The sequence below is a fragment of the Populus alba genome, chromosome 2 (genome assembly GCF_005239225.2).
Source record: "Populus alba chromosome 2, ASM523922v2, whole genome shotgun sequence".
Classification (NCBI taxonomy): Eukaryota; Viridiplantae; Streptophyta; class Magnoliopsida; order Malpighiales; family Salicaceae; genus Populus; species Populus alba.
Window position 1 is genome coordinate 7,684,841 of NC_133285.1, and position 26,079 is coordinate 7,710,919.

The window sequence follows — 26,079 nt, forward strand, 5'->3', positions numbered from 1 at the left end:
GTTTTTATTAAAAGTAGAAAAATAAGAAATACATGGTTAGACTCATACGCTATTATTTGTCTAATATTTTTTTGACTTTTCAACCATTTCTGAATGGTTGAAAAGTCAGTGTATAAAGTTTTTGTACTTTAAAATTTTAATTTTAAATTTATAGTCACCTCAAGAACATCCTAATTTTTTTAATAAATCCATTTCAAGCCCCCCCCCCAAAAAAAAAAAAACCCTATATATGCATGCCTCTAGCACATTGTAGAGAGGAGATAAAGTGAGGCCATAAGAAAATATCAGCCAATGGAGTACCTTTTTTACCTGCTACTAATTGCTTTCACTTGGGCATGTCTACGCGTGCCCATCGCATCCATTCTACTTCGCCGGAAGTCCGGTTGCACCGTCCTCCCACCTGGCCCTCGCCAATTGCCGATAATTGGAAACATATTAGCCCTCGGTGACAAGCCCCACCGAACACTTGCTAAACTCTCACAAACTTATGGACCTTTAATGACCCTCAAGCTTGGTAGGATAACCACAATAGTCATCTCCTCTCCGAATATTGCCAAAGAAGCATTACAGAAACATGACCAAGCCTTGTCTAGCAGAACAGTTGCAGATGCTCTTCGTGGACACCACGAAAACTCAATCTTATGGTTGCCTGCGTCGACTCATTGGAAATTTCTCAGAAAACTCGCTGCCACACAAATGTTCACTTCGCAAAGGCTTGATGCCAGCCAAGCCCTACGTGGAAAGAAGGTTCAAGAATTGCTAGAATATGTTCATGAAAATTGCAACAACGGACTCGCTGTCGACATTGGTAGATCTGTTTTCACAACTTCCCTCAATTTAATTTCAAACACCTTCTTCTCTCTTGATATAGCCAATTTCAATTCTGATTTGTCTCAAGAGTTCAGCGAACTTGTGGTGGGTGTCACGGAACAAATTGGCAAGCCAAATATTGCCGACTATTTCCCAATACTTCGATTAGTAGATCCACAAGGTCTAAGACGAAAGACGAAAAATTATTTCAAAAGATTAACTCAAATTTTTGATAGTATCATCAACGAGAGGACACGACCTTCTTCTTCGGTTGCATCCAAGGCAAGCCATGATGTACTTGATGCCCTGCTGATTCTAGCCAAAGAAGACAATACTGAATTGAGCTCCACTGACATACAGGTTTTGCTTATTGTAAGTATTGAGATTAGATTATCTAATTGATAATTATGACCAAGTTTTTCTGCACACTAACCTTCAGTTCTGAAATTAATTATCTTACGTGTTTACATCAGGATTTTTTCATTGCGGGCACTGACACTACCTCAAGCACAGTAGAGTGGGCCATGACAGAGTTATTACTGAACCCTGATAAAATGGTCAAAGCCAAAATGGAGCTCCAACAATTCGAAGGACCGGTTCAAGAATCAGACATCTCCAAGTGTCCTTACCTTCAAGCAATAGTCAAAGAGACATTTCGGCTGCACCCACCAGCACCGCTCCTGCTGCCCCGTAAAGCCGTATCCGAAGTAGAGATGCAAGGCTTCACAGTGCCCAAAAATGCACAAATACTAATCAATATTTGGGCAATAGGAAGAGATCCAGCCATATGGCCAGATCCTAATTCGTTCAAGCCTGAAAGGTTCTTAGAATGCCAAGCTGACGTGAAAGGAAGAGATTTTGAGCTAATGCCATTTGGAGCAGGAAGAAGGATTTGCCCTGGATTGCCTCTGGCCCACAAGATGGTGCATTTGACGTTGGCATCTCTCATCCACTCTTTTGATTGGAAGATTGCGGATGACCTGACACCAGAGGATATAGACATGAGTGAAACGTTTGGGCTTACATTGCATAAGAGTGAGCCTCTCCGGGCTATACCCATGAAAACGTGAACTTGTTTCTCTACAATGTTACCATGGCCTCCGGGACGAGGTATGAGATATTATTACGTTCTATTCCCTTTGCTGGATTTGGACAGGGCACGCCTTGTTACTAACCGGGAGAACTGTTTCCCGAAATTAGAAATATAAAATAAAAACGGAGCTGTCTAAACTTTATTGACTCTGATAAGGGGGTGTTGACTCTGATATTCTCTGTTATGTTTATGGGTTTCTGGCCTGCTTGCTCTCCCTTTTTCTACTGTCTCCTCTCTCTTTCATTTTCTTTTCCTTTCATTAGCTTATCTCATGCTGACTCTTTGATTATTCGGCACAGAAATCATAGTGCATCGCCCATCGCTTGAGCACTTCCGTTATGGTTGTCTCGGCAATTCTATTCTTCTCTCTAATGATTTTCTTACCTCATTTTTTTTAAAATTTTCTCTGCTTTCTATAAACACCCTCCATCATGGACGGGTTTAGTGTTTTTTTTTAGGATCCATGCTCTCTTTTTCATGGTCGGACAGTAATGGATGTTTGGGGAAATGTTTGAAGGCTAGATTTCAAAGATTTTAGATTTAAGACTCCATTTTAGTGGCTAGATTTAATGTAGATTGGTGGTTTTAGATGTTAATTGGATGATAATTCATGAGGTTGAGTCTCTTATTTTGAAGGATTTTAAAAGTTTTTGTTGGAAGTTGTTTATTGGAAATTTTATGATGTTTAGTGGTATATTCTGTGATTTATTTTGATAAAAGGGAGTAAAGAGAAATTATAGAAAAAAATATTTCTATCATTTTTTATAAATCTGGATTTTATTTTCTCTCTTCTTTATAAATCTAAATAGAACGTTGCAGTGGAACTTCCAACCAGTCCTAGTTTTTGAATTCCTTACAATTCTACCCTTGACCTAATTTCATCGAACCCTTAAATTTTTGCTCTTTTTACAAAGTGATCCTTGGTTTTGAAACTCTTCAATTTGACCCTCAATTGATCTTCAAACTTTTAATTTCTTATAATTTTATATGTGAGCTCATCTAATTAAGCTTGGAAAAATTGAATTATCTCTAATATAATTTTAAAGTGAATTTTTGTATTTCCAATACGGGAGTCGGTTCTTGTTCACAATAACATCGTTAATCATCCGAGCTTTCTTTCTAGAGTTGCTCTGCCCTACATCGAGCATTTCTAACTATATTATGGCATCTTTCGCAATTGCTTTTGCAATCGCAATAAATTTACAGATCCACTCGATATCCTCCCCATCATACAAGCATATGAACTTCCCTTGCTCTATCTGCATTAGGAATTAATTAGTTGAAAGAATTCTGAGTAATGTGTGTATGAGATTCCTATGCAACTTTCAGCTTGTTTTTTAGTTTATAAACCCGTTTCAAGTTTGGAAATTTGAATTCCTCTGCTATCAAATGTATGCATTAGATGATGCCGATAGAGAATTGAGATGAAGAGGGTGTTTTAGTTTCATAATATATGTATGTGAAGAGAGCAAAGCTATACCCAAGACAAGGATCATTGGATCAATGCTATCTACCAGTAACTCGATTTTCCAGGTTTCTTCTTTCCAGAGTCCTTCCTCCCCTGAGCTAGTAGTGAAAGGGAAAGCCAGGTTCACCAAATCCACGTCATGGTCTTTTTTTATTTTAAGCTAAAAAAAATAGATCATTGAGAATAAAAGTTGAACCTTTTATTTTAAGTTAAGCGAATTTGGTTGGATTGAGTGGACGGACCCAGGGAGCAGGGACCATGAGCGGGTTGGCCGACTGAATTTTCCAATTTAAACCAAAAAACAGGAAGAGGGCCAAGAGGATACCTGCTTTGCTTTGCTTAGGCCTTAGGACTTGCCTTGTGTTAATGGTCGGCAAAGGACACCATTCACGTTCTTAACTGTTGTTGTTGTTGATAACCTGCTATTGACATTCATCTCATTTTTAGATTTAATTTCATGATTTATTGTGGTTAATTAAAAAATAATAATAATAAAAATTAATTATGATTATTATTAGAATTAATTATTTAACCTTTTAAATTTTAAAATTCACTAAAAAAACAAAAGGTGAAAGAAGAGTTTTGAACAATGTTGTTTTTTCAAATTTTAGCACATATTTTTTCAATTTATTTTTAGTGTTTTCCTTAATTTTTATGCTTTAATTATCTTCTAAAATCTAGAGTATAGGTTAACTTCTTTGAGAGATAATTAAGTTTTTTTAATTCGATTCAAAAATCTTATTTATAAGTAGATGTAAATTAAGGTGATTTTGTTAGAATTTTGAAATATATTGCAAATATCTTAGTAATAAAGTTTTAAAAACAAATCATTTATTATTAACAATAACAAAAATTTTATTACTTTAAAGTATTGTAACAAATAAGTATCATCTTTTGTTTAATTTAAACATATATATTTTTATTATTAGAAAATTTAAATATAGTAAATTTTGAGTTAATTTTATTTGGAGCTGACTTTGATTTGTTCAAGATAACTCAAAACCATAAAATATAAAGGTGAGTGAAACGATTGCCAATGTCTTGTCAAAATAATACATTGAAAATTAACGAAAATTGATGAAAATTGTGGAACATATGGCCCTACTTCATTGAAAATTGTGGAACCGGAGAATATCAATTTCATGAAAATTGATGAAAAAGTTTCTATTTCATGCAGGAAGCAACGAGGTAGAAATTAGTCTCAGCATTTGAGGCCCTACTCCCACTGTTCCATCAAACTTGTGGACACAAATCGGCAACAGGAACATGATATTGTCAGAGTTCTAGTCAGATTGATAGAGTTCCTTTACTGTTTCAAGAAAATTAGCAAGTCATTAATCTTGCAAAGTAACAAGAATTAATCTTTTAATTTTAAAAATGTACTGTAAATAAGGAAAACTTTCGAAGAAGTTTTTTTTTTTCTCTCCAAATTTTGACATCCTTCTTCAACTTATTTTTATTGTTTTTTTTTATCTTTTTATGCTTTAGCTATCCTCTCAAATCTATAATTTAGGTTTACTTTGTTGGGAGATAATTGGATTCTTTTACTTTGATTCAAAGACCTTATTTATAAGTATATATAAACTAAGGTGATTTTATTGGACATATTGCAAATATCTTTTTTTTTTTTTGGTAACCCGTGGTGTCCGGACCAGCTTGCGCGCACCACAACTAATCCCCGGGTTCACTGAACATCCTGCAAGCCCAGTGAGCATGTAAGGCACCGCGGGGGTGACAGGCGTACACAAGTAGGGCTTGAACCCTGGTGTGGAGGAAGAGAACAATTTCCTTCCACCACTAGGCCACAACCCCATGTGTGACATATTGTAAATATCTTAGTTATATAGGTGATGAACAATAAAATTTTAAGAACAAATGATTCATCATTAATAATAACAAAAAATTTATTATTTTAAAGTATTTTAAAAAATAAGTATTATTACAAAATTTACACGTAGTAAATTTTGAGCTAATTTTATTTTAAGCTGGCTTTCATCTATCCAAGATGACTCAAAACCAGAGCATATGAACGTGAGTGAAACGATTGCCAATGTCTTCTCAAAATAAGACATTGAAAATTAATGAGAATTGTGGAACATCATGGCTACTTTTCATGAAAAAATTTCTATTTCATATAATCAATGAGTTTATTATGTTATTTGTTTTTATATTTTTAAAGTGTTTTTAAAAAAAATTAAAATTTTTTTATTTGTTGTTTTGTTTCAAATTAATATTTTTTTTAGTATTTTTAGATCATTTTAATATACTGATATCAAAAATAATTTTTAAAAAAATAAAAATAATATTATTTTAATATATTTTAAAATAAAAAATATTTTAAAAAACAATTATAAATACACTTAAAAAAAAAAACCATGTTCGATTGAACTTGTGGCCCAACTTCCACAGAAGCAAGAAGGTAGAAAGTCTCAGCTTTTGACGCCACCTTCCACTCTTCCATTAAACTTGTGGACACAAATCAGCAACAAGAACATGATATTGTCAGAGTTCTAGTCAGATTGATAGAGTTCCTTTACTGTTTCAAGAAAATTAGCAAGTCATTACTCTTGCAACGCCTAAAATGTGTTAATATTTTTGATGCGAACTTTTAGGACTTCATAGTTAGGTCTGATTTAATGAATCTTACAGCAAGATCAGAACTTTGATTTTGTCTGAGAGTGTTTGGCGCAAGAGAGTGTTTCGCGATATGTTCTGTATTTGTTTTAAAAAAAATATTTTTAATTAAAAATATATTAATTAATATATATTTTTTAAAATATCTTTTATATTAACATAAAAAAATTATAAAACAATATTTAAAAAACATTAATTTAATACTTTTTAAAATAAAAATTAATTAAAAAACTTGACAATTTGTTTTGGGATAAACTATCAAATTTAAACCAACAACAGAAGCGGAGTACAAGCCAAAAAGAATACCCGCTGAGGCCTTGGGATTTGCCTTGTGTTAACCAAACTGGTCACGGTCGGCAAAGGACATCAGCCGTGTTTTTTTTAAAAAAAAACTTTTACCGTCACCAAGAAAAATAGATAATGAATGACAATCATCTCTCATCCATCTAAAACATTTCACCTAAAATTTCATGAAACCAGATTGATATTGTTTTATAAATTTTGTTAAAACCAGATTAATTAATGGACATATCCAAGTCAAAAATGGAATTCAAATTTTTTTTGGGTTAAAATTTTATTGATATTCAGGGCATGTTTATTTTTGTATTTCAAAAACACTTTTAAAAAAATATTTTTTTTTTTTTTTTTTTATTTTCTTTAAATTATTATTTTGTTACTGTTTTTGGATCATTTTTATGTGTTGATATCAAAAATAATTTAAAAAAAACTAAAAAAATACATTATTTTGATGTATTTTCCAGCGAAAAACACTTTAAAAAGTAACCGCTATTACACTACCAAACACCCCCTTAATCTATAACATGAACTCTTTAAAATAAAATATTAATATGATTTAAACTAATTATAAGTGAATAAGAAATTGATCTTAGAAAACTTTTTGCTAGTATGTTTTGGTGATACTTAAAACCTCTAACAAAGCTTTATCACACATAGAGATTAAACAAAACTTTCTTGGTATTTATAAAATAAAAAGTTATAAAGTTAAAATTAAGCTCCAAAAGCACCCCCAAACTTGTAGAGGTGACAGGTCCTAAACAAAATGAGTTTTAAGCTTAAACATAAACATAGTCGACCTTACACTTATGCTGCTAGCTAACATTTAAACTTAGGCTTGATCCATTAAGAATTATAACCCATTATTTTATCTACAATGGTGAAAATTAATTTTGATTATTATCAAAATTAGTTTTTCAATCTTTTATCTTCAAAATACTATAAAAATAAAGGTGAAGGAAAAGTCTTTGTTGCACCCTCGCGGCGGAGTGTGATGATCCTCTATTGATTTTGGGTTTTTTTTGTATTTGAATAAAGGAGTCGTCATCTAGTATTTTGGTCACTAGGAACTCTAACTGGTCTTTCAGAGATTCTAAGGCAAGGGACTGGTTTCGTAAAGGAAAGGTATTAGCACCCCTAGTACGTCCTAACTAAGGTAAGCTACTTGGTGTTTGGTTTGCCTTATAATTGCTACGGTGATAGTGTTTTCTAATCCTATCAATTTTTCTAAGTTTGATTCAAACTAAATTTATTAAGATAAAAATCCAAGAAGATTTCATGTGCTTTAAAAGCTCATTTTTCCCTTAGTATTTCAAGAGTTTGCGACTCGTAAATCGCAAGGAGGAGGGATAAAAATTTAGAGATCTAAGGAAAATCAGGACGCTTTAAAAGCCTATTTTTGCCCATTTTTCCCTGGAGTTAAGGACAGTAGGGAGCGGTATGGCCGAAACTTTTAGCATAGTTGGCAGCGTGAATCCTGCCCCCTATTGCGCAACCAAATTCCTTGCCAATTACCTTGTCTACTATCACTGAAGAAGGAGCTGTGGAAGCTACGGTGATCTGGTCTGGAGCCAGCAGACCGGTTGCCTCTACTGCTGAGCTGGTTGGGGCGCTAACCGCCATTGAATCAGCCCATACTGTGACCGCAATTGCCAAAGGTCTGGCATTGCGCAACAAGGGCAGACGGTGGGGTGCTGGGTGTGGGCAGCAGAAGAGCATATATGGCCGCCAAAGATTTGTGAATAAATTCATGCGTGAGGAGATGATTGTGAAGATCCATATACGATAAAGGTTCGGCCTTGGCAATAAGGCTTGTTACTAAGTCTTTAAACTCTCCTTGAAGACCACAAAACACATATAAGTTGAAATCCTTAAGCGAAACCGGCTAGCCAGCAGCAGCTAACTCATCAAACAAGGCCTTAGCTTTTTCAATAAATTGAGTTACTGATTCATCACCCGATTGAAGATCCTGAAAAGAGTCATGAAGTTGCATAATACGAGAGTTTGGGGTGGAAGTAAGAGCTTGCTTAAGAGTGCACTTGGTAGAACAAAAGGTTTGGCAGCCAACAACAAGGTGCAGAACTTCCATGGATAGGAAGGAAAGGAGAGCACTCAAAATAAGTTGGTCATGTTGTTTCCAGCGAAGAAAAAGAGCGGTTTTACCTAAAGAGAGGTACCATCGGCGGCAAGAACATGTGGAGATGGACATGCCTTGAAGCAATCAACAAAGCTGAAAACTCTTTGACCTAGGAGATGCAGCATCATCTTCATACGCCATTATAGATAATTGGTGTTTATTAATTTAAGAGAGATGACTTGATGATTGTGAGAAAGGGGGATTATAGCAGCGACAGCAAAGACACAAGTTGCATCAGACGCAGGTTGCAAGAAGGGAGTATTGTGGGGTTGAAGAAAGTGTGTTCACCAGCCATGGCAAAGGAGAAAACAAGGGGTTATATGGTAAAGGAAGACAGAGGAGTAGCAGCAAGAGAAGAGGTTTGCGCCGCCGGTGCTGTAGAAGAAGAAGAAGTAATGGGCAGCTGTTCCATTGAGTGGGAGTTGTGATGAAAGTGTTTTAGTTATTTTAGGGCTCTGATACCAAGTTGAGAATAATAGAATATCTTAGGTTGTGTTTTAGTCAACCTTCCTATTTATATATGTGGCAGAACACGACAGTAACTGTAAGGATTACAACATTGGAATAATCCTACACTAATTTTCTATTCAGATATATAAATGCTATATATTCTATAATAGTTAATTTTTTTAAAAAAAATTAAATTTAATTTTGAATTTATATTCACCTCAAAAACATCCTAAATTTTTTAATAAATCCATTTCAACCCCCCCAAAAAACCCTATATATGCATGCCTCTAGCACATTGTAGAGAGGAGATAAAGAGAGGCCATAAGAAAATATCAGGAATGGAGTACCTTTTTTACCTGCTACTAATTTCTATAACTTGGGCATGTCTACACATGCTCAACGCATCCGTTCTACTTCGCCGGAAGTCCGGTTGCACCGTCCTCCCACCTGGCCCTCGCCAATTGCCGATAATTGGAAACATATTAGCCCTCGGTGACAAGCCCCACCGAACATTTGCTAAACTCTCACAAACTTATGGACCTTTAATGACCCTCAAGCTTGGTAGGATAACCACAATAGTCATCTCCTCTCCGAATATTGCCAAAGAAGCATTACAAAAACATGACCAAGCCTTGTCTAGCAGAACAGTCCCAGATGCTGTTCGTGGACACCACAAAAACTCAATCTTATGGTTGCCTGCGTCGACTCATTGGAAATTTCTCAAAAAACTCACTGTCACACAAATGTTCACTTCGCAACGGCTTGATGCCAACCGAGCCCTCCGTGGAAAGAAGGTTCAAGAATTGCTAGAATATGTTCATGAAAACTGCAACAATGGACATGCTGTCGACGTTGGTAGATCTGTTTTCACAACTGTTCTTAATTTAATTTCAAACACCTTCTTTTCTCTTGATATAGCGAATTACAATTCTGATTTGTCTCAAGAGTTCAGCGAACATGTGGTGGGTGTTGTTGTAACCCATTTTTGGGTCCCCCTAAAAAAATAAAATAAATAGCCAAAAGAGGTTAGAAAATAACCGTAGGCAGAAGCGCCCGAAAAAAAGTCAGAAAATTGGTCAAGGAATTTAAAAATACAAGGATTGAATTTTTGACAGTATATTCTTGAAGGATGAAAGCCCTATTGAGAAGGAAAATTTGAATTTTGAGGAGAAAAGCCCAAATTTGAATGTTTATGGACTTAATTGGATTTTTGATTGAATTTATAGAAGATTTGATGGCAAGAAAAATTAATTTTTAAGTCAATTTGGGCTTTAATTTGGAGAAATTTAAGTTCTTGGGCCAAAATATATTTTTTAGGAATTTATTGGGTCAAATCAGGGGCTCAATTGCATAAATATTGAAGTTTAAGGGCCAATTAGGGATTTAATTAAGAAAATCCGAAACCAGGGACCAAATTGGAAGAGGCGCGTAAATGGAGGGGCTGCAATTTTTCGGTTCAGGGGCTTAATTGAAGAAATTGAAAGTTTATTGATCAATTAGGGGCTCAATTGCTTAAATCAGAGGCCAAGGACCAAAGTGAAAAAGGCGGCCAACAAGAGGGGCGGGGACCAAATTTGGGGGACTGATTTGAAGTTTGGCCATTTAAATGAAACGGCGCGTTTTATCCAAAACGACGCCGTTTCATATATTAAAAAAAAAAAAAAAAAAAAAAAGAGGACCGGAACGGTGTCGTTTTGAACGACACTGTTCCTCTTCTTCTTTTCCCCCCCGAACCTGCAACAGAAGAAGAAAACCGTTTTCAAAAACCATCCCGCGCCTCTCTCTCTCCTCGCCCCCACCACCTTTAGATGTTGGCCGACCATCCGTTACACCCGATGGTCCCCCACGGTTCTGCCCCTATAAAAAGAGACCCCGAGAGGAATAGAGAGAGAGAGACCCGAGGATAGAGGGAGAAGAGAAATAACGCACGAAGGAGAGGGGAGAAGAGAAACAGACCGAAAGCAAGAAAGAACGAAACCAAAAACAGAAAAAAAACCGAAGGGAGGAGAGAGAGAGGAGACCGAAGAGAGAGAGAACCAACGAGAGAGAGGCAACACCACAGCGCCGCCGTCCTCGAGGCCACGACACCGCAGCGACACCGCAGCTCCACCAACGATCGCCTCCACGCCAGGTGCACACTTCTTCCCTCCCCTGCATTTTTTTTATCATAGCCATTTTTGCCTCCTGCATGTAGCATGCAGGAGGCGGGGGGGGAGAAAAATAATTCTCCCCCCCTGGGCCATAAGATGCTGGGCCAGCCCGATGCTGGCCCAGCCTTGCAAGCCAAGACCGGCCCACGTTAGCTTTGGGCTGAGACCGGCCCACCTTAGTCTTAGGCCGAGACCGGGCCCAATATCATTACGGGCCGAGACCGGCCCGCCCCCCCTTTTTTTGGGCTGAGCCTGGCCCATTTATTTGGGCCGGCCCAGCCCTATAATATATATATATATATATATATATATATATATATATATGTGTGTGTGTGTGTGTATATATGTTATATATATATAAAATATATTTATATATAAAAAAATATTTTAAAAAAAATCTTTAAAAATATTGTGATTTTTCGGCATTTTTTTGTCAAAGTGGTTTAATGTTGGTTTGTATTTTTATATACTGTAAAGATACAAAACCAGTGTTAAAAAATACCCGATTTTCGTCAAAACATCAAAGATTTTTTTAAAATAACAAATGTTTTTGCCTTCAAAAATTTTTCTAAAAAGTCCCTAAAAATATTGTTGATTTTTCTGCATATTTTTAGCAAAGAGGATTAATATTGGGTTGTATTTTTATACCGTAAGGATACAAGCTAAGTATTAAAACACCCGATTTTCGTCAAAGCAAAAAAAAAATAATATTTTCCAAAAATTGTTTTTGTTTTAAAATACGGCCTAGTATCTCCAATATATATATATAAATATTATAACATCATATTTTCATACAACAAAGAAAATATTCAAAAACAATATATGTATTAACATGCATTTTGGGCTTTAATAACCAGTTTATTCAAGCCATGAGAACTAGGCCAATATTTCAAAAATTCTAAAAAATCTTTTTTGCTTTCTTTTAGTATTTGGGATTACGAATTTATACGTAAAACGTATTCCTAAATATTATTAATAAAGTTTTGGTATAGACGTTAGAACAATTAGGATTTTACCCGATAAGATAAAAGACCTTCTTACCGAGGAGGATTTTTCTTGAACCATAAACAGACCAACGACTAGAAGTATAAGAACACCTTAGTTTTTATCAGATAATAAAACAATGCAGCTTACCTTAGGTAGGGCGTATTTGGGGTGCTAATACCTTCCCTTTACGCAACCAGTCTCCGTACCCGATCTCTGAGACCAGTTAGGGTTCCTAGTGACCGAAATACTAGGTGGCGACTCCAAAGAACCAAATAATAAAAAATTCGCCAGTCGAACCCGCAAATTGAAATATATGATTTTTTTTTTTGGGGGGTGCGACAGAATGGCGACTCCACTGGGGACCTTGTAGACTAAGCTTTGTTTTTGTCTGATTTATTTGTGTTTGCATGTGCTTATTTTTTATATGCCTTTCCTTTTATTTAATCGTGTATTTGTTTTTATTTTTACGCGTATTTATTCATGCATTATATACAATTGTCTCATGCATCACTTGCCTTAATTTTGAAAAGCACACACAAGCCTTAAGTTAAGTGGGGAATTAGCGATTTACCCTAAGACTATTGGTCAGGGTTTAAATGCGTGAAACACCCAACTCATATCTGAGTGCCTGCTTGGTAATGGTGGACATACGTGTCTTAACTGTTCCTTGCAACGCCCCCATACTGTCTTTACGAAGAACGTCACTGGGCAGATATGAGACCCTTCAAGACCAGATAGAAAACTTACCCACTCTAACTTAATAAATAGAGCTTGTCCTTAGGTTATGTATCTTTTTGCAATATTATACTCATCGCGCATCACTTATGCATCACATGCATTCCAGATCGTGAAACATAGGTCCCACATCCAGAGTCCACCAAACCCGGTCCATATCAAGAATGGAAAACGAAGAAAGAAGCTTAATTAGAGTCGCATTACCAGACCGAGTTGGAATCTGTGAAAAATGAAGTTTCTCGACTGACCAATCTGCTTGAGCAACTTTTAAGAGTCAAGAACGGGGAGGGAACGTCTACCCAACCACCATATGAGCACCATCAGTTCATGTTCCGGGGGCATCTCAGAACTTGGGGGCAGAATCAGTGACGGGGCCAGCACTTTGCACCTACCATTCCCATTCAGCCCCCTCAAGCTCACATCACTGTGGAAAGGCCTCCCCGATAATAGGTCCACCAGATTTATGAACGATGACAAGATATCAGCCTTGGAAGAAAGGTTAAGAGCAGTCGAGGGAAATGACTGGTTTGACCCCATGCGAGCATCTGAAATATGCTTGGTACCAAAACATCACGGTACCAAAAAATTTAGGATACCGGAGTTTATAAAGTACACTGGGTTGGAATGCCAAACACTCACCTTCGATCTTATTGCAATAAGATGGCTGAGGTGATTCATGACGATAAGTTACTGATCTACTTTTTCCAAGATAGTCTATCGGGGTCGGCGCTAAGTTGGTACATGAGGCTGGATAATGCCAAGATCAAGAAATGGAAGGATTTAGTTGAGGCTTTCCTTAAGCAATACAAGTTCAATTTGGAAATTGCTCCAGATCGAACGAGCCTTATGTCAATGGAAAAAAAGAAGCCAAGAATCAGTAAGGGCTTATGCGCAAAGGTGGAGGGACGAGGCCATTCATGTGCAACCCTCTTTGATAGAAACAGAGATGGTGACTTTGTTCGCCAACACATCCAAGGCACCCTACTATGAGCATTTAAATGGGTAGCTCATCTCAACATTTCTATGATGTTGTACGCATAGCGGAAAGAATAGAGCAAGGGATTAAAGTTGGACGCATAATTGAGCCATTGGAGACAAAGGGTATTTTCGGAAGAAAAATGAAAGGTCCCGTTAACAACTTCGAAGGTGGGTCCAATGACAAGATAACGGATTCATATAACCCACAAAATACATACCTCCCATGTGGCCCACAATAAACTTTAACAAACCTTTTTCCCCTAATTCGAGCAAATGGCCAGTCAAACACCCAAAACAAACCACCAAAGACGCAAACCCAAGATACATTTCAGAACAACTACCGCCATTACCATGCCTCTAAAGGACATATATGCCAAACTACTGAGCATTGGGACAAAATAGCTCCTATCCCTACATTACCACTACAGCCACCATTCCCCATCTGGTATAAAGCCTGATTTGACTTGCGAGTACCATGCTGGTATTCCCGGGCATTGTCTTGAAACGTGCTATGGTTTCAAGAACAAGTTGTTGAAGCTCATCAAGATAGGATGGGTGTCATTTGAAGACGCACCCAATATCAGTTCAAATCCATTGCCTGGTCATGACAAAAGTGATAGGGGATAAAGGTTGGAAAACCTTGGTCAAAGAGTCGTCAATAATGAAGAAGGCGAGATCGAAGGAGAAGACAAGGAAACGCAAGTGGGGAAGGAAGATGAAGCATTGCCTCGGTTGACTTTCCACACACTAGAAGAAGTTTCAGAACGGGTTGACCCAAGAAACTTCTCGTAGTTTTCAAAAATGTAAAACAACTTTATTTGCCTTAGCATGCTTTTGTCTTTGCTTTTATTTTCTCTAGTGAGCATTCAGAGCTCATTTTATCAGCCAGATTTTTTATTTTATCTTTGAGCCTACCTTTTCTTTAAATAAATGATGAGATTATGCACTTTTGGAACAAGTTGAGTGGTTACAAATAAAGTATCATAAAATGGTTTAATATGAAATTTAAGAAAAGCTACCCTTGAAATACAACCTCACCTCTGGATAACATAATGAATTGATACATCACCTGTAAATTTTCTTTCAAGACAAAAATAGAGTTTATCAATCCTAAACAATGTGCATTTTTGAAAAAAAAAACACATCATTATTGTCCTTTCACTCTCTAAAGAGTTTTTTGTTGGTGGTTTTGTTTTGAGTCGAAATGAATTTCTTCTCTATATAAAAACCCAGACTAGGATCGCACCCCTACACTGGGGGCAAGACGAGATGTTTTATGAAAAGTTTTACGAAAGCCTACGATTTGAAAACCAAGCTAAAACATTTGACAAAAGCATGACAGAGAGGCAAATACAAGTCATACATTTTGAGAAAAGGACTACTTGAAGAAAGTCAAAAGACCTTTTCTCCAAGAATATGATAGGCAACACGAGAGATAAGTCCAGCATACGACTTCAAAAGCAAGTTCATGTTAAGAGGGAGTCTCATGAACTAGAAGAAGAGGCTGGGACCTATGTTTCAAAACCAGGTATGAATGCATGCATTGCATCTAATCATAAATCATTGCATATATGTTTTTTGGATCGTTACAGGAGGAGATCGTAGCGCATTCCAACAAGATTATGGACGAAGAAAGAATCATTGAGTTGATTCTAGAACAACAAGAAGAGAAAGATAATGGTTTTCAAACCCTGCCAAGCAGGAAGAACGACATGGACAGCATTCGGTAAAAAGGAATCACCAAATGGGATTCCAAGTTGTTGAGAATCGACAGAAGGGATCTCGTATTTCGATGAAGGTCGCCAGAAGGGACCTCATATTTCAGCTTTGAATAAAAGGAATCGCCAGATGGGATTCCAAGTTGTTTGAGATCGCCAGAAGGGGTCTCGTTTTCGATATTCATCAATGGAGGTCGCCAGAAGGGACCTCAAATTTCAGCTTTGGTATAAAAAGGAATCGCCAGATGGGATTCCAAGTTGTTTGGCTAAAGGAGATCGCTAGAAGAGATCTCATATTTCGATGAAGGTCGCCAGAAGAGACCTCATATTTCAGCTTTGAATAAAAGGAATCGCTAGATGGGATTCCAAGTTGTTTGAGATCGCCAGAAGGGGTCTCGTTTTCGATATTCATCAATGGAGGTCGCCAGAAGGGACCTCAAATTTCAGCTTTGGTATAAAAGGAATCGCCAGATAGGATTCCAAGTTGTTTGGCTAAAGGAGATCGCCAGAAGGGATCTCATATTTCGATGGAGGTCGTCAGAAGGGACCTAATATTTCAGCTTTGAATAAAAGGAATCGCCAGATGGGATTCCAAGTTATTTGAGATCGCCAGAAGGGATCTCGTACTTCGACATTCATCAAGGAAGGTCGCTAGAAGGGACCTCATATTGAAACCATTTCTTAGAAAAGCATGGAGTTTACAGAATTCTTCCCCTTGGGTTCGTCACCCATACAATGAGACCATCTTTTTTCTCGGGTTCGTCACCCATACAATGAGACCATCACTTTTCTTGGGTTCGTCACCCATACAATGAGACCATCTTTTTTCTCGGGTTCGTCACCCATACAATGAGACCATCACTTTTCTTGGGTTCGTCACCCATACAATGAGACCATCATTTTTCCTGGGTAGGTCACCCATACAATGAGACCATCATTTTTCCTGGGTAGGTCACCCATACAATGAGACCATCATTTTTCTTGGGTTCGTCACCCATACAATGAGACCATCTTTTTTCCTGGGTAGGTCACCCATACAATGAGACCATCATTTTTCTTGGGTTCGTCACCCATACAATGAGACCATCATTTTTCCTGGGTAGGTCACCCATACAATGACCATCATTTTTCTTGGGTTCGTCACCCATACAATGAGACCATCATTTTTCTCGGGTTCGTCACCCATACAATAAGACCATCATTTTTCTTGGGTAGGTCACCCATACAATGAGACCATTATTTTTCTGGGTAGGTCACCCATACAATGAGACCATTCTTCATCTTTTTTTTTACCTGGGTAGGTCACCCATAATAATGAGGCCATTCTTCCCTCTGGGTAGGTCACCTAAAGAATGAGACCACTCTTTCCCTTTTCCATTCGGGCAGGTCACCCATCATAAAGAGACCACACACACATTTTTGTATTGGTTATGAGTAAAGGAATCGCCAAATGGGATTCCAGGTTAAAGGAGATCACCAAATGGGATCTCAGATGGATTTCCATGTTGATCAAACTAAAGTAATAATTCAGAGGATCGCTGGATAAGGATCTCGAGATGACTAAGTTTGGATCATAGTTTTGGGCTAAGGAGGATTGTTGTAAAGGACAAAGTTTCAGATAAATCAAGCTTCGACCATATCAGTTTCGGGAGTTCCGTTTTGGGTTTATCTTTATAACACTTACTGCGCAAAACCCATGCTCCGTAAGTATTATAAAGAGGGGGCATCTGTTGTAACCCATTTTTGGGTCCCCCTAAAAAAATAAAATAAATAGCCAAAAGAGGTTAGAAAATAACCGTAGGCAGAAGCGCCCGAAAAAAAGTCAGAAAATTGGTCAAGGAATTTAAAAATACAAGGATTGAATTTTTGACAGTATATTTCTTGAAGGATGAAAGCCCTATTGAGAAGGAAAATTTGAATTTTGAGGAGAAAAGCCCAAATTTGAATGTTTATGGACTTAATTGGATTTTTGATTGAATTTATAGAAGATTTGATGGCAAGAAAAATTAATTTTTAAGTCAATTTGGGCTTTAATTTGGAGAAATTTAAGTTCTTGGGCCAAAATATATTTTTTAGGAATTTATTGGGTCAAATCAGGGGCTCAATTGCATAAATATTGAAGTTTAAGGGCCAATTAGGGATTTAATTAAGAAAATCCGAAACCAGGGACCAAATTGGAAGAGGCGCGTAAATGGAGGGGCTGCAATTTTTCGGTTCAGGGGCTTAATTGAAGAAATTGAAAGTTTATTGATCAATTAGGGGCTCAATTGCTTAAATCAGAGGCCAAGGACCAAAGTGAAAAAGGCGGCCAACAAAGAGGGGCGGGGACCAAATTTGGGGGACTGATTTGAAGTTTGGCCATTTAAATGAAACGGCGCGTTTTATCCAAAACGACGCCGTTTCATATATTAAAAAAAAAAAAAAAAAAAAAAAAAGAGGACCGGAACGGTGTCGTTTTGAACGACACTGTTCCTCTTCTTCTTTTCCCCCCCGAACCTGCAACAGAAGAAGAAAACCGTTTTCAAAAAACCATCCCGCGCCTCTCTCTCTCCTCGCCCCCACCACCTTTAGATGTTGGCCGACCATCCGTTACACCCGATGGTCCCCCACGGTTCTGCCCCTATAAAAAGAGACCCCGAGAGGAATAGAGAGAGAGAGACCCGAGGATAGAGGGAGAAGAGAAATAACGCACGAAGGAGAGGGAGAAGAGAAACAGACCGAAAGCAAGAAAGAACGAAACCAAAAACAGAAAAAAAACCGAAGGGAGGAGAGAGAGAGGAGACCGAAGAGAGAGAGAACCAACGAGAGAGAGGCAACACCACAGCGCCGCCGTCCTCGAGGCCACGACACCGCAGCGACACCGCAGCTCCACCAACGATCGCCTCCACGCCAGGTGCACACTTCTTCCCTCCCCTGCATTTTTTTTATCATAGCCATTTTTGCCTCCTGCATGTAGCATGCAGGAGGCGGGGGGGGAGAAAAATAATTCTCCCCCCCTGGGCCATAAGATGCTGGGCCAGCCCGATGCTGGCCCAGCCTTGCAAGCCAAGACCGGCCCACGTTAGCTTTGGGCTGAGACCGGCCCACCTTAGTCTTAGGCCGAGACCGGCCCAATATCATTACGGGCCGAGACCGGCCCGCCCCCCCTTTTTTTGGGCTGAGCCTGGCCCATTTATTTGGGCCGGCCCAGCCCTATAATATATATATATATATATATATATATATGTGTGTGTGTGTGTGTATATATGTTATATATATATAAAATATATTTATATATAAAAAAATATTTTAAAAAAAATCTTTAAAAATATTGTGATTTTTCGGCATTTTTTTTGTCAAAGTGGTTTAATGTTGGTTTGTATTTTTATACTGTAAAGATACAAAACCAGTGTTAAAAAATACCCGATTTTCGTCAAAACATCAAAGATTTTTTTAAAATAACAAATGTTTTTGCCTTCAAAAATTTTTCTAAAAAGTCCCTAAAAATATTGTTGATTTTTCTGCATATTTTTTAGCAAAGAGGATTAATATTGGGTTGTATTTTTATACCGTAAGGATACAAGCTAAGTATTAAAACACCCGATTTTCGTCAAAGCAAAAAAAAATAATATTTTCCAAAAATTGTTTTTGTTTTAAAATACGGCCTAGTATCTCCAATATATATATATAAATATTATAACATCATATTTTCATACAACAAAGAAAATATTCAAAACAATATATGTATTAACATGCATTTTGGGCTTTAATAACCAGTTTATTCAAGCCATGAGAAACTAGGCCAATATTTCAAAAATTCTAAAAAATCTTTTTTGCTTTCTTTTAGTATTTGGGATTACGAATTTATACGTAAAACGTATTCCTAAATATTATTAATAAAGTTTGGTATAGACGTTAGAACAATTAGGATTTTACCCGATAAGATAAAAGACCTTCTTACCGAGGAGGATTTTTCTTGAACCATAAACAGACCAACGACTAGAAGTATAAGAACACCTTAGTTTTTATCAGATAATAAAACAATGCAGCTTACCTTAGGTAGGGCGTATTTGGGGTGCTAATACCTTCCCTTTACGCAACCAGTCTCCGTACCCGATCTCTGAGACCAGTTAGGGTTCCTAGTGACCGAAATACTAGGTGGCGACTCCAAAGAACCAAATAATAAAAAATTCGCCAGTCGAACCCGCAAATTGAAATATATGATTTTTTTTTTGGGGTGCGACAGGTGTCATGGAACAAATTGGCAAGGCAAATATTGCCGACTATTTCCCAATACTTCGATTAGTAGATCCACAAGGTGTAAGACGAAAGACGAACAATTATTTGAAAAGATTAGCTCAAATTTTTGATAGTATAATCAACGAGAGGACAAGACCACGTTCTTCTTCAGTTGCATCCAAGGCAAGCCATGATGTCCTTGATGCCTTGCTGATTCTAGCCAAAGAAGACAATACTGAATTAAGCTCCACTGACATACAGGTTTTGCTTCTGGTAAGTATTGAGACTAGATTATCTAATTGATAATTATGACCAAGCTTTTCTGCACACTAACCTTCAGTTCTGAAATTAATTATCTTACGTGTTTACATCAGGATTTTTTCATTGCGGGCACTGACACTACCTCAAGCACAGTAGAGTGGGCCATGACAGAGTTATTACTGAACCCTGATAAAATGGTCAAAGCCAAAAATGAGCTCCAACAAGTCGAAGGACCGGTTCAAGAATCAGACATCTCCAAGTGTCCTTACCTTCAAGCAATAGTCAAAGAGACATTTCGGCTGCACCCACCAGCACCACTCCTGCTGCCCCGTAAAGCCGTATCCGAAGTAGAGATGCAAGGCTTCACAGTGCCCAAAAATGCACAAATACTAATCAATATTTGGGCAATAGGAAGACATCCAGCGATATGGCCAGATCCTAATTCGTTCAAGCCTGAAAGGTTCCTAGAATGCCAAGCTGACGTGAAAGGAAGAGATTTTGAGCTAATTCCATTTGGAGCAGGAAGAAGGATTTGCCCTGGATTGCCTTTGGGCCACAAGATGGTGCATTTGACGTTGGCATCTCTCATCCACTCTTTTGATTGGAAGATTGCTGATGACTTGACACCAGAGGATATAGACACGAGTGAAACGTATGGGATTACATTACATAAGAGTGAGCCTCTCCGGGCTATACCCATGTAAACGTGAACTTATTGCCTTTGTATCATGTGAAACAAGCTTGTATGAAAAAACATAATTTGTAGGTTTGGTTGCCTTTTTAATGCTTGCAGCAAAAAATGGGAGAAAATTTGACAATATAAAATTCAAACATCACACAGTCTGGGTAAAACATGGTCTGGACGTCATCAGTTTCGAAATACAGTTTTCTTTTGGCTTAGCGGGATTCATCCGCAGATATTGTTGACGAAACTGCAGAAGCAACTGTGGAAGCAACCATGGAAGATGCTGATTTATATATGTGCATCGTCAGCCCTGTCCTCAAACACGTTATCGACCACGATGTCGCATCGGTTCAAATTATATTGTTTTATGTTTAGAGAAAAATGAAAAAATGGAAATCATTTTCAAATCAAACCAGTTTTCTAGGATAGTCTTTACACATTTGAACACTTTTGAATTATCATGAAAAACTTGTGAACACTTTTCTGATTTCTTCTAGATTTAATGGCTTCCATTTCTTTCTGAAGTAACCCTCATGAAGCATGAATCAACATGATGCAAAAGATTTGTTTCTCAACTCCTCAAGTTTTTGTTCTTCCACGTGCACATTATCGTTAATCAAGGAGAAGCTCAATTCCTTCCGCGTCCTATGCGCTGCAAACCCAGAAATGATCGATGTCCAAGATACCAAATTATTCCTCTCCACCGAAATATCCTCAAAAAAAATTTCGACACTCACTATGGAGCCACATCTCGAATATGTATCTACAATCGACTTGGCAATACTTATATCAAATACCTTAAATCAAGCTGCAAACTTGATTTCCTTATAGTCGAATTTGGAGACCATCCATCTTCCGATTCTTCTTCAATTATGAAGTCCCAAACCCAGCTTCTTTTTACTCGAAGAAAAAAGGACTGGCTTTTTTCTTTTTAAGGAAATTGGCTTCTAGAAAAGGAAAAGGAAAAGGAAAAGGAAAGGGAAAATGGAGTACTGGGCAGAGAAGCCTATGCAAGTGAGGGCAATCAAGGTTTTAGGAAAAGGGTTTGATTTGAGGAATGATTTCAGATTGAAATTTGATAAAAGAATGAGCAGTAATAACGAAAGGTTGGTGCTCTTGGTTGAGAATAACAAAAGGAAGGTTGTGTTTCTGAGGGCCTTACTGTTTCCATGTAACTAAATTTATCTCTGAGGCATTTCATCAAATAGAAGCATAGCATCACCTGAAACCCCAATTTAAAAGAGCAGTTTGTACATAAACATGACAGTAAAAACCCACTTTGAAGGTAAGACCATGAAGAAAATCACCAGCTAGTGGTGGTGGTGGTGGTGGTGGTGGAGGCTCTGTTGATGGTGGTGGTGGAATGTCCTTAACAAAACTAACTTCCCAACTGACTATAGCCATCTAACTAACTAACAATCACGTGTGACACTCAAAAATCCAAATAACTAACTGCATTAGTTCTTGCCGCTAGTTCTAGCTTTCTGTCTTCAATACAACAATTCGTGCTAAAATCTAGAAATTGCTCATTCAATTCTTTCAAACCTTCCCCTGTTGCATCCTCTTGAAACAGATCGAACCATTTGACTAGTCCCATTACCACATCTTTATTACCCTTCTTCATGATTTTTCTATCCAAAATTGCCACTAGTTGCACCTTAAAACGACCATACTCATCCATCCTTGGTAATTCTAAAGCCACTACAGCACTACCTCCCACCTTTTTCTTAAGAAATGAGACACGAAACACTGGATGAATAGAAGAATCTGCTGGCAATTATAGCTTGCAGGCTATTGGCCCAACCTTTTGTATAATTATAAAAGGGCTATGAAACCTGGGATTCAGCTTGATGCTCCTTAAAGCTACACTTGTTTGTCTACAAGGCTATTGGCCCAACCTTTTGTATAATTTTACTTTGTTGTTTTCCACCATTGTCTACTATTAAATGATGAAATAATGTATTTCATGGTTAAGAACGAGGCTATGATATTAATTGTTAAATAATATCCTTAAAAATGTGTTTAAGAATGGAGGTTGAAGAATAAAAAAAGAAAGAAATAAGAAGAGAGAGAACTATAAAGCTACAGAAATAATGACAACCTTTTATTACTTGATCATCATGTTTCTTAACCCTATTTATGTACATAGAAGGTATAAATTGAAGCTCTTGGTGGTTGGCTAACCAAGTTTTCTTCTCAAAAAGTTAAATCTTGCTCTCGTGGCAACTCTTTAATCCTTCCTTGTAGAATAAATCGACCACTATTGCTAGTAATTGTCATGATTGGTTAGTGTCGTGAATATACAACTGGAAGCGCATATATGAATAAGATTTCAGATAGCTGATAGTGTTCAAGCTCAGATTGTCTCTCCTTTGCTTTCCTTTTATAATGACTATCTTGAAACCAAAAGGGAACACCAAGTAAGGATAGGCTCTAAAACAAAGAAAGGTAGTTCCTTGCACTTTCTTTCACCAACACAAAACAGTTCTTAACTTTTATCATGTCCGTAGCTTTCATGGTGAAATGATATCATTTTACATGCATAGTATAACATTGATGGGCATGATCAAGGTTGTTAAAATCATGAGTTCACTCGTAAAATCATATGATTTTAGGAGTCAATATATGCTTAACATGCATAATCACCTTACAAACTCGAAAATTGATAAAATCAGTTTAAAATCAAGTGAAATCGGTAAAATCAAAAGAAATCACAAATTTGGTACCAGTTTTATGATTTCAACAAAAAAACATATACTGCACTGTAATAGTGTAATATATGTTTTCTCCAGGCCAATAGCCACATGCTAGCTACCCATATCCAATAGTCCACATCACTCTTTGAGATCGACACACATCTAACATTTACCATAAATTCCTACTCTCTGAAGAGAAAATCTTTGAGATCAACGGCTAATGACTTCTTCTTCATCAACAGCAGCAACGATCTCCTTTTTTCCCCAACATCAACAGTTTTCTCTTCACACTTCAGAATTCAGTCTTCGACTCTTCATCAACAGCTCTTTGCCTCTCTCTCTCTTTTTTTTCCATCATCAACAACATCCTCTTTAATCTTCACTCTTCATCAACAGTGCTATCTTCTTCAGTATTTATCAACGACTTCCTCTTTAATCTTCATCAACAAGACAACAATGGTACTCTCACACCTTTCATTATCAAATTCATACAATATATATAGACATTATAAAATATCTTTTACAATCTTCAAAGTACTTAATTAATATTAGACTTTTCAATTAGATTTATAGTATTACTAGATTTATAGTATTTTTTATATGGATGATTATTCATTGTACTAGCTTCAATACATTTAATCTTGGTAAACAAGTTTAATAACTAACAACATGGTGGTAAAAGAGTAACCCACCTACTTAGTGCACTAGCCACGTTGCTGATATTGTCAAATTAATGTCTCAGGGAGAAAATGAACAACATCAATTTGGCATGTCGGCAACTTAACTTCTATTAATCATTGATGTACTTCAAGACATCATGATCAGTAAAGATCAAGGTTGTCAATTCCGTTTTGGTAGGTTTTTTGTTTTTTCAATTAGAATGGAATGTTTTAATTTCGAAGTGTTTCGGCATACCGTTTTCGGGGTTGTACTATATATATATATATATATATATATATATTCAACAAACATAATTCAAATTCAAGATAAATTAATTATAAATTATCCAATACAAACATAATGTCAAACAAATATAATTTCAAAATTTAAAATATTTCTAAATAGTCAAGATTAAATAGATTTTTAACTTAAAGTAATTCAACTTAAACAAAAATATCAAAATATTATGAAATAAAAATGTTTTAACATAAATATTTTAAATATATAACTAGGTCAATGTTATCAAGGCTAATGGGATTTAAAGCATTCCTTGTTTTGCTTAAATTCCTACAAAGTATAAACTTGAAAAAAAAAAATTCATGAATATAAACCATATATATAGTGATAAATCTCATTTTAAAAAATTAATATCATTGTTAATGAAAATAGTAATAATAATTTTCAATATTATTATTAATATCATTGTTATTGAAAATAGTAATGAAAAAGAGTTTTTTATACTTGGATGGTTTAATTAATTAAATTGAATCAGGTTCAATTTGATTCAATGGCTTTTCAAGATTGGAACAAAATATGTAGAATGAAACCGGAACATTTCGAATGGAATTTAGCTGAAAAATTCAGAATGGACCGAGATTTGAAATGAGATGAAAATTGTTTTGTTTTGTTCTATTTTTTGAATTGGTTGAAATGTTTTGGCCATTTCAGATAAAACGGAACGGAATTGACAACCTTGGTAAATATAATGAACTCCTTCTATACTAGATTAATAATGATTTCGGATAGCACTCAGTTATCTGAAATCTTTTCCATATATGCACTTTCAGTTGTATATCTTATATTCATAACACTAACCAATCTGAACTTGAACACTATCAGACACCTGTATATGGAGTTTTGCTTTGTTGGAGTTTCAGTCTTCTTTTTATTTTTCAGTCTAAAGTTATCCCTTCTCACTACTGCTATGTTTTAATGATAATACTAGTGGGAGACAATTTTAAAAGGTCTAAAATTACTATATACCCTCTTGAACTTCCCATTAGTTGATCTACAAATAGATCTATGTAGAGGGAGCTCAGTTATGTGGAAGTTCAATGTATGCTCTTGTTTTTCAGCCTAGGTATGTCTTTTCTCCCTACTACTACGTTTTAGTGATGCTTTTAGCAGGAGAAAGTTTTACAACGTCTAAAACTACTACATCCCTTCTTAGATTCCCCACTAGTAATGTCATAAACAAATCTCTGTAAAGAAAGTTCTGCTATGTTGAAGTTTGATATCTACTCTTATTTTTTCTTCACAGTTGGTTCATAGTTCCATTGCTTGTAAAGGATGTTTTGTGATGATTCTAGGGTTATTTTGGGGTGACTTGGAAATGGAATTTTCTAATATGGAAAATGGTTTCTTAGATGGTGTTTTAATGGTTAAGGCTTTGTATGGTTTGGGGTCCATTTTAAGGTGTTTTGGTTGGAGTTTTCATGATTGGGAGGTCTCTTAATGGCAGTATTCATCTCAGTCCAAGCTGTTTGGGTTAGGAATTTGTATTGCTTTTATAGGATCAATGGGGAGGCTTTAGGACTTACGAATTAATGAGATCTCGACCTTAATGTTGGAGAATATATCTCAGTCATTCACTAAAGCTAAGGATAAAAGCATGTCCTGCTGTGCAACTCAAAATGGTGGACCAAGGCTATTTTTGCAGTCAAGACGATGTTGAGTATGTTTTTAAGAGAGAATCTGCAGGTGTTTTTAATGCCTTCAGAGCTGAAGTTTTGGCTAAGAGTGAAGTACAAATACCAGGGTATAAGTTGACATAAACTTTGTGTGGTATGGTGAAGGGATGGGGTGGAAATTAGGGCTGAAAAGTG

General features: G+C 36.7%; 2 protein-coding genes across 2 annotated transcripts; both read left to right on the top strand.

The window, feature by feature from the left end:
- The first annotated feature begins 248 nt into the window (after window positions 1-248).
- LOC118042246 (cytochrome P450 76T24) lies at window positions 249-2,119 on the top strand. Its single transcript, XM_035049861.1, has 2 exons — window positions 249-1,182; window positions 1,284-2,119. The coding sequence occupies exons 1-2, from the start codon at window positions 292-294 to the stop codon at window positions 1,878-1,880; spliced, it is 1,488 nt and encodes a 495-aa protein (XP_034905752.1). The 5' UTR covers window positions 249-291; the 3' UTR covers window positions 1,881-2,119.
- A 7,159-nt stretch (window positions 2,120-9,278) lies between these two features.
- On the top strand, window positions 9,279-20,637 carry LOC118042256 (geraniol 8-hydroxylase). The gene is made up of 3 exons (XM_073407545.1): window positions 9,279-9,741; window positions 19,680-19,945; window positions 20,047-20,637. The coding sequence occupies exons 1-3, from the start codon at window positions 9,279-9,281 to the stop codon at window positions 20,635-20,637; spliced, it is 1,320 nt and encodes a 439-aa protein (XP_073263646.1).
- The last annotated feature ends 5,442 nt before the right edge of the window (window positions 20,638-26,079 follow it).

Coding starts and splice junctions, on each gene's coding strand:
- LOC118042246 (XM_035049861.1), top strand. CDS start 292: ATGGAGTACCTTTTTTACCTGCTACTAATTGCTTTCACTTGGGCATGT. Junction 1,183..1,283: donor ACATACAGGTTTTGCTTATT/GTAAGTATTGAG, acceptor TGTTTACATCAG/GATTTTTTCATTGCGGGCAC.
- LOC118042256 (XM_073407545.1), top strand. CDS start 9,279: ATGCTCAACGCATCCGTTCTACTTCGCCGGAAGTCCGGTTGCACCGTC. Junction 9,742..19,679: donor TGGACATGCTGTCGACGTTG/GTAGATCTGTTT, acceptor GGGGTGCGACAG/GTGTCATGGAACAAATTGGC. Junction 19,946..20,046: donor ACATACAGGTTTTGCTTCTG/GTAAGTATTGAG, acceptor TGTTTACATCAG/GATTTTTTCATTGCGGGCAC.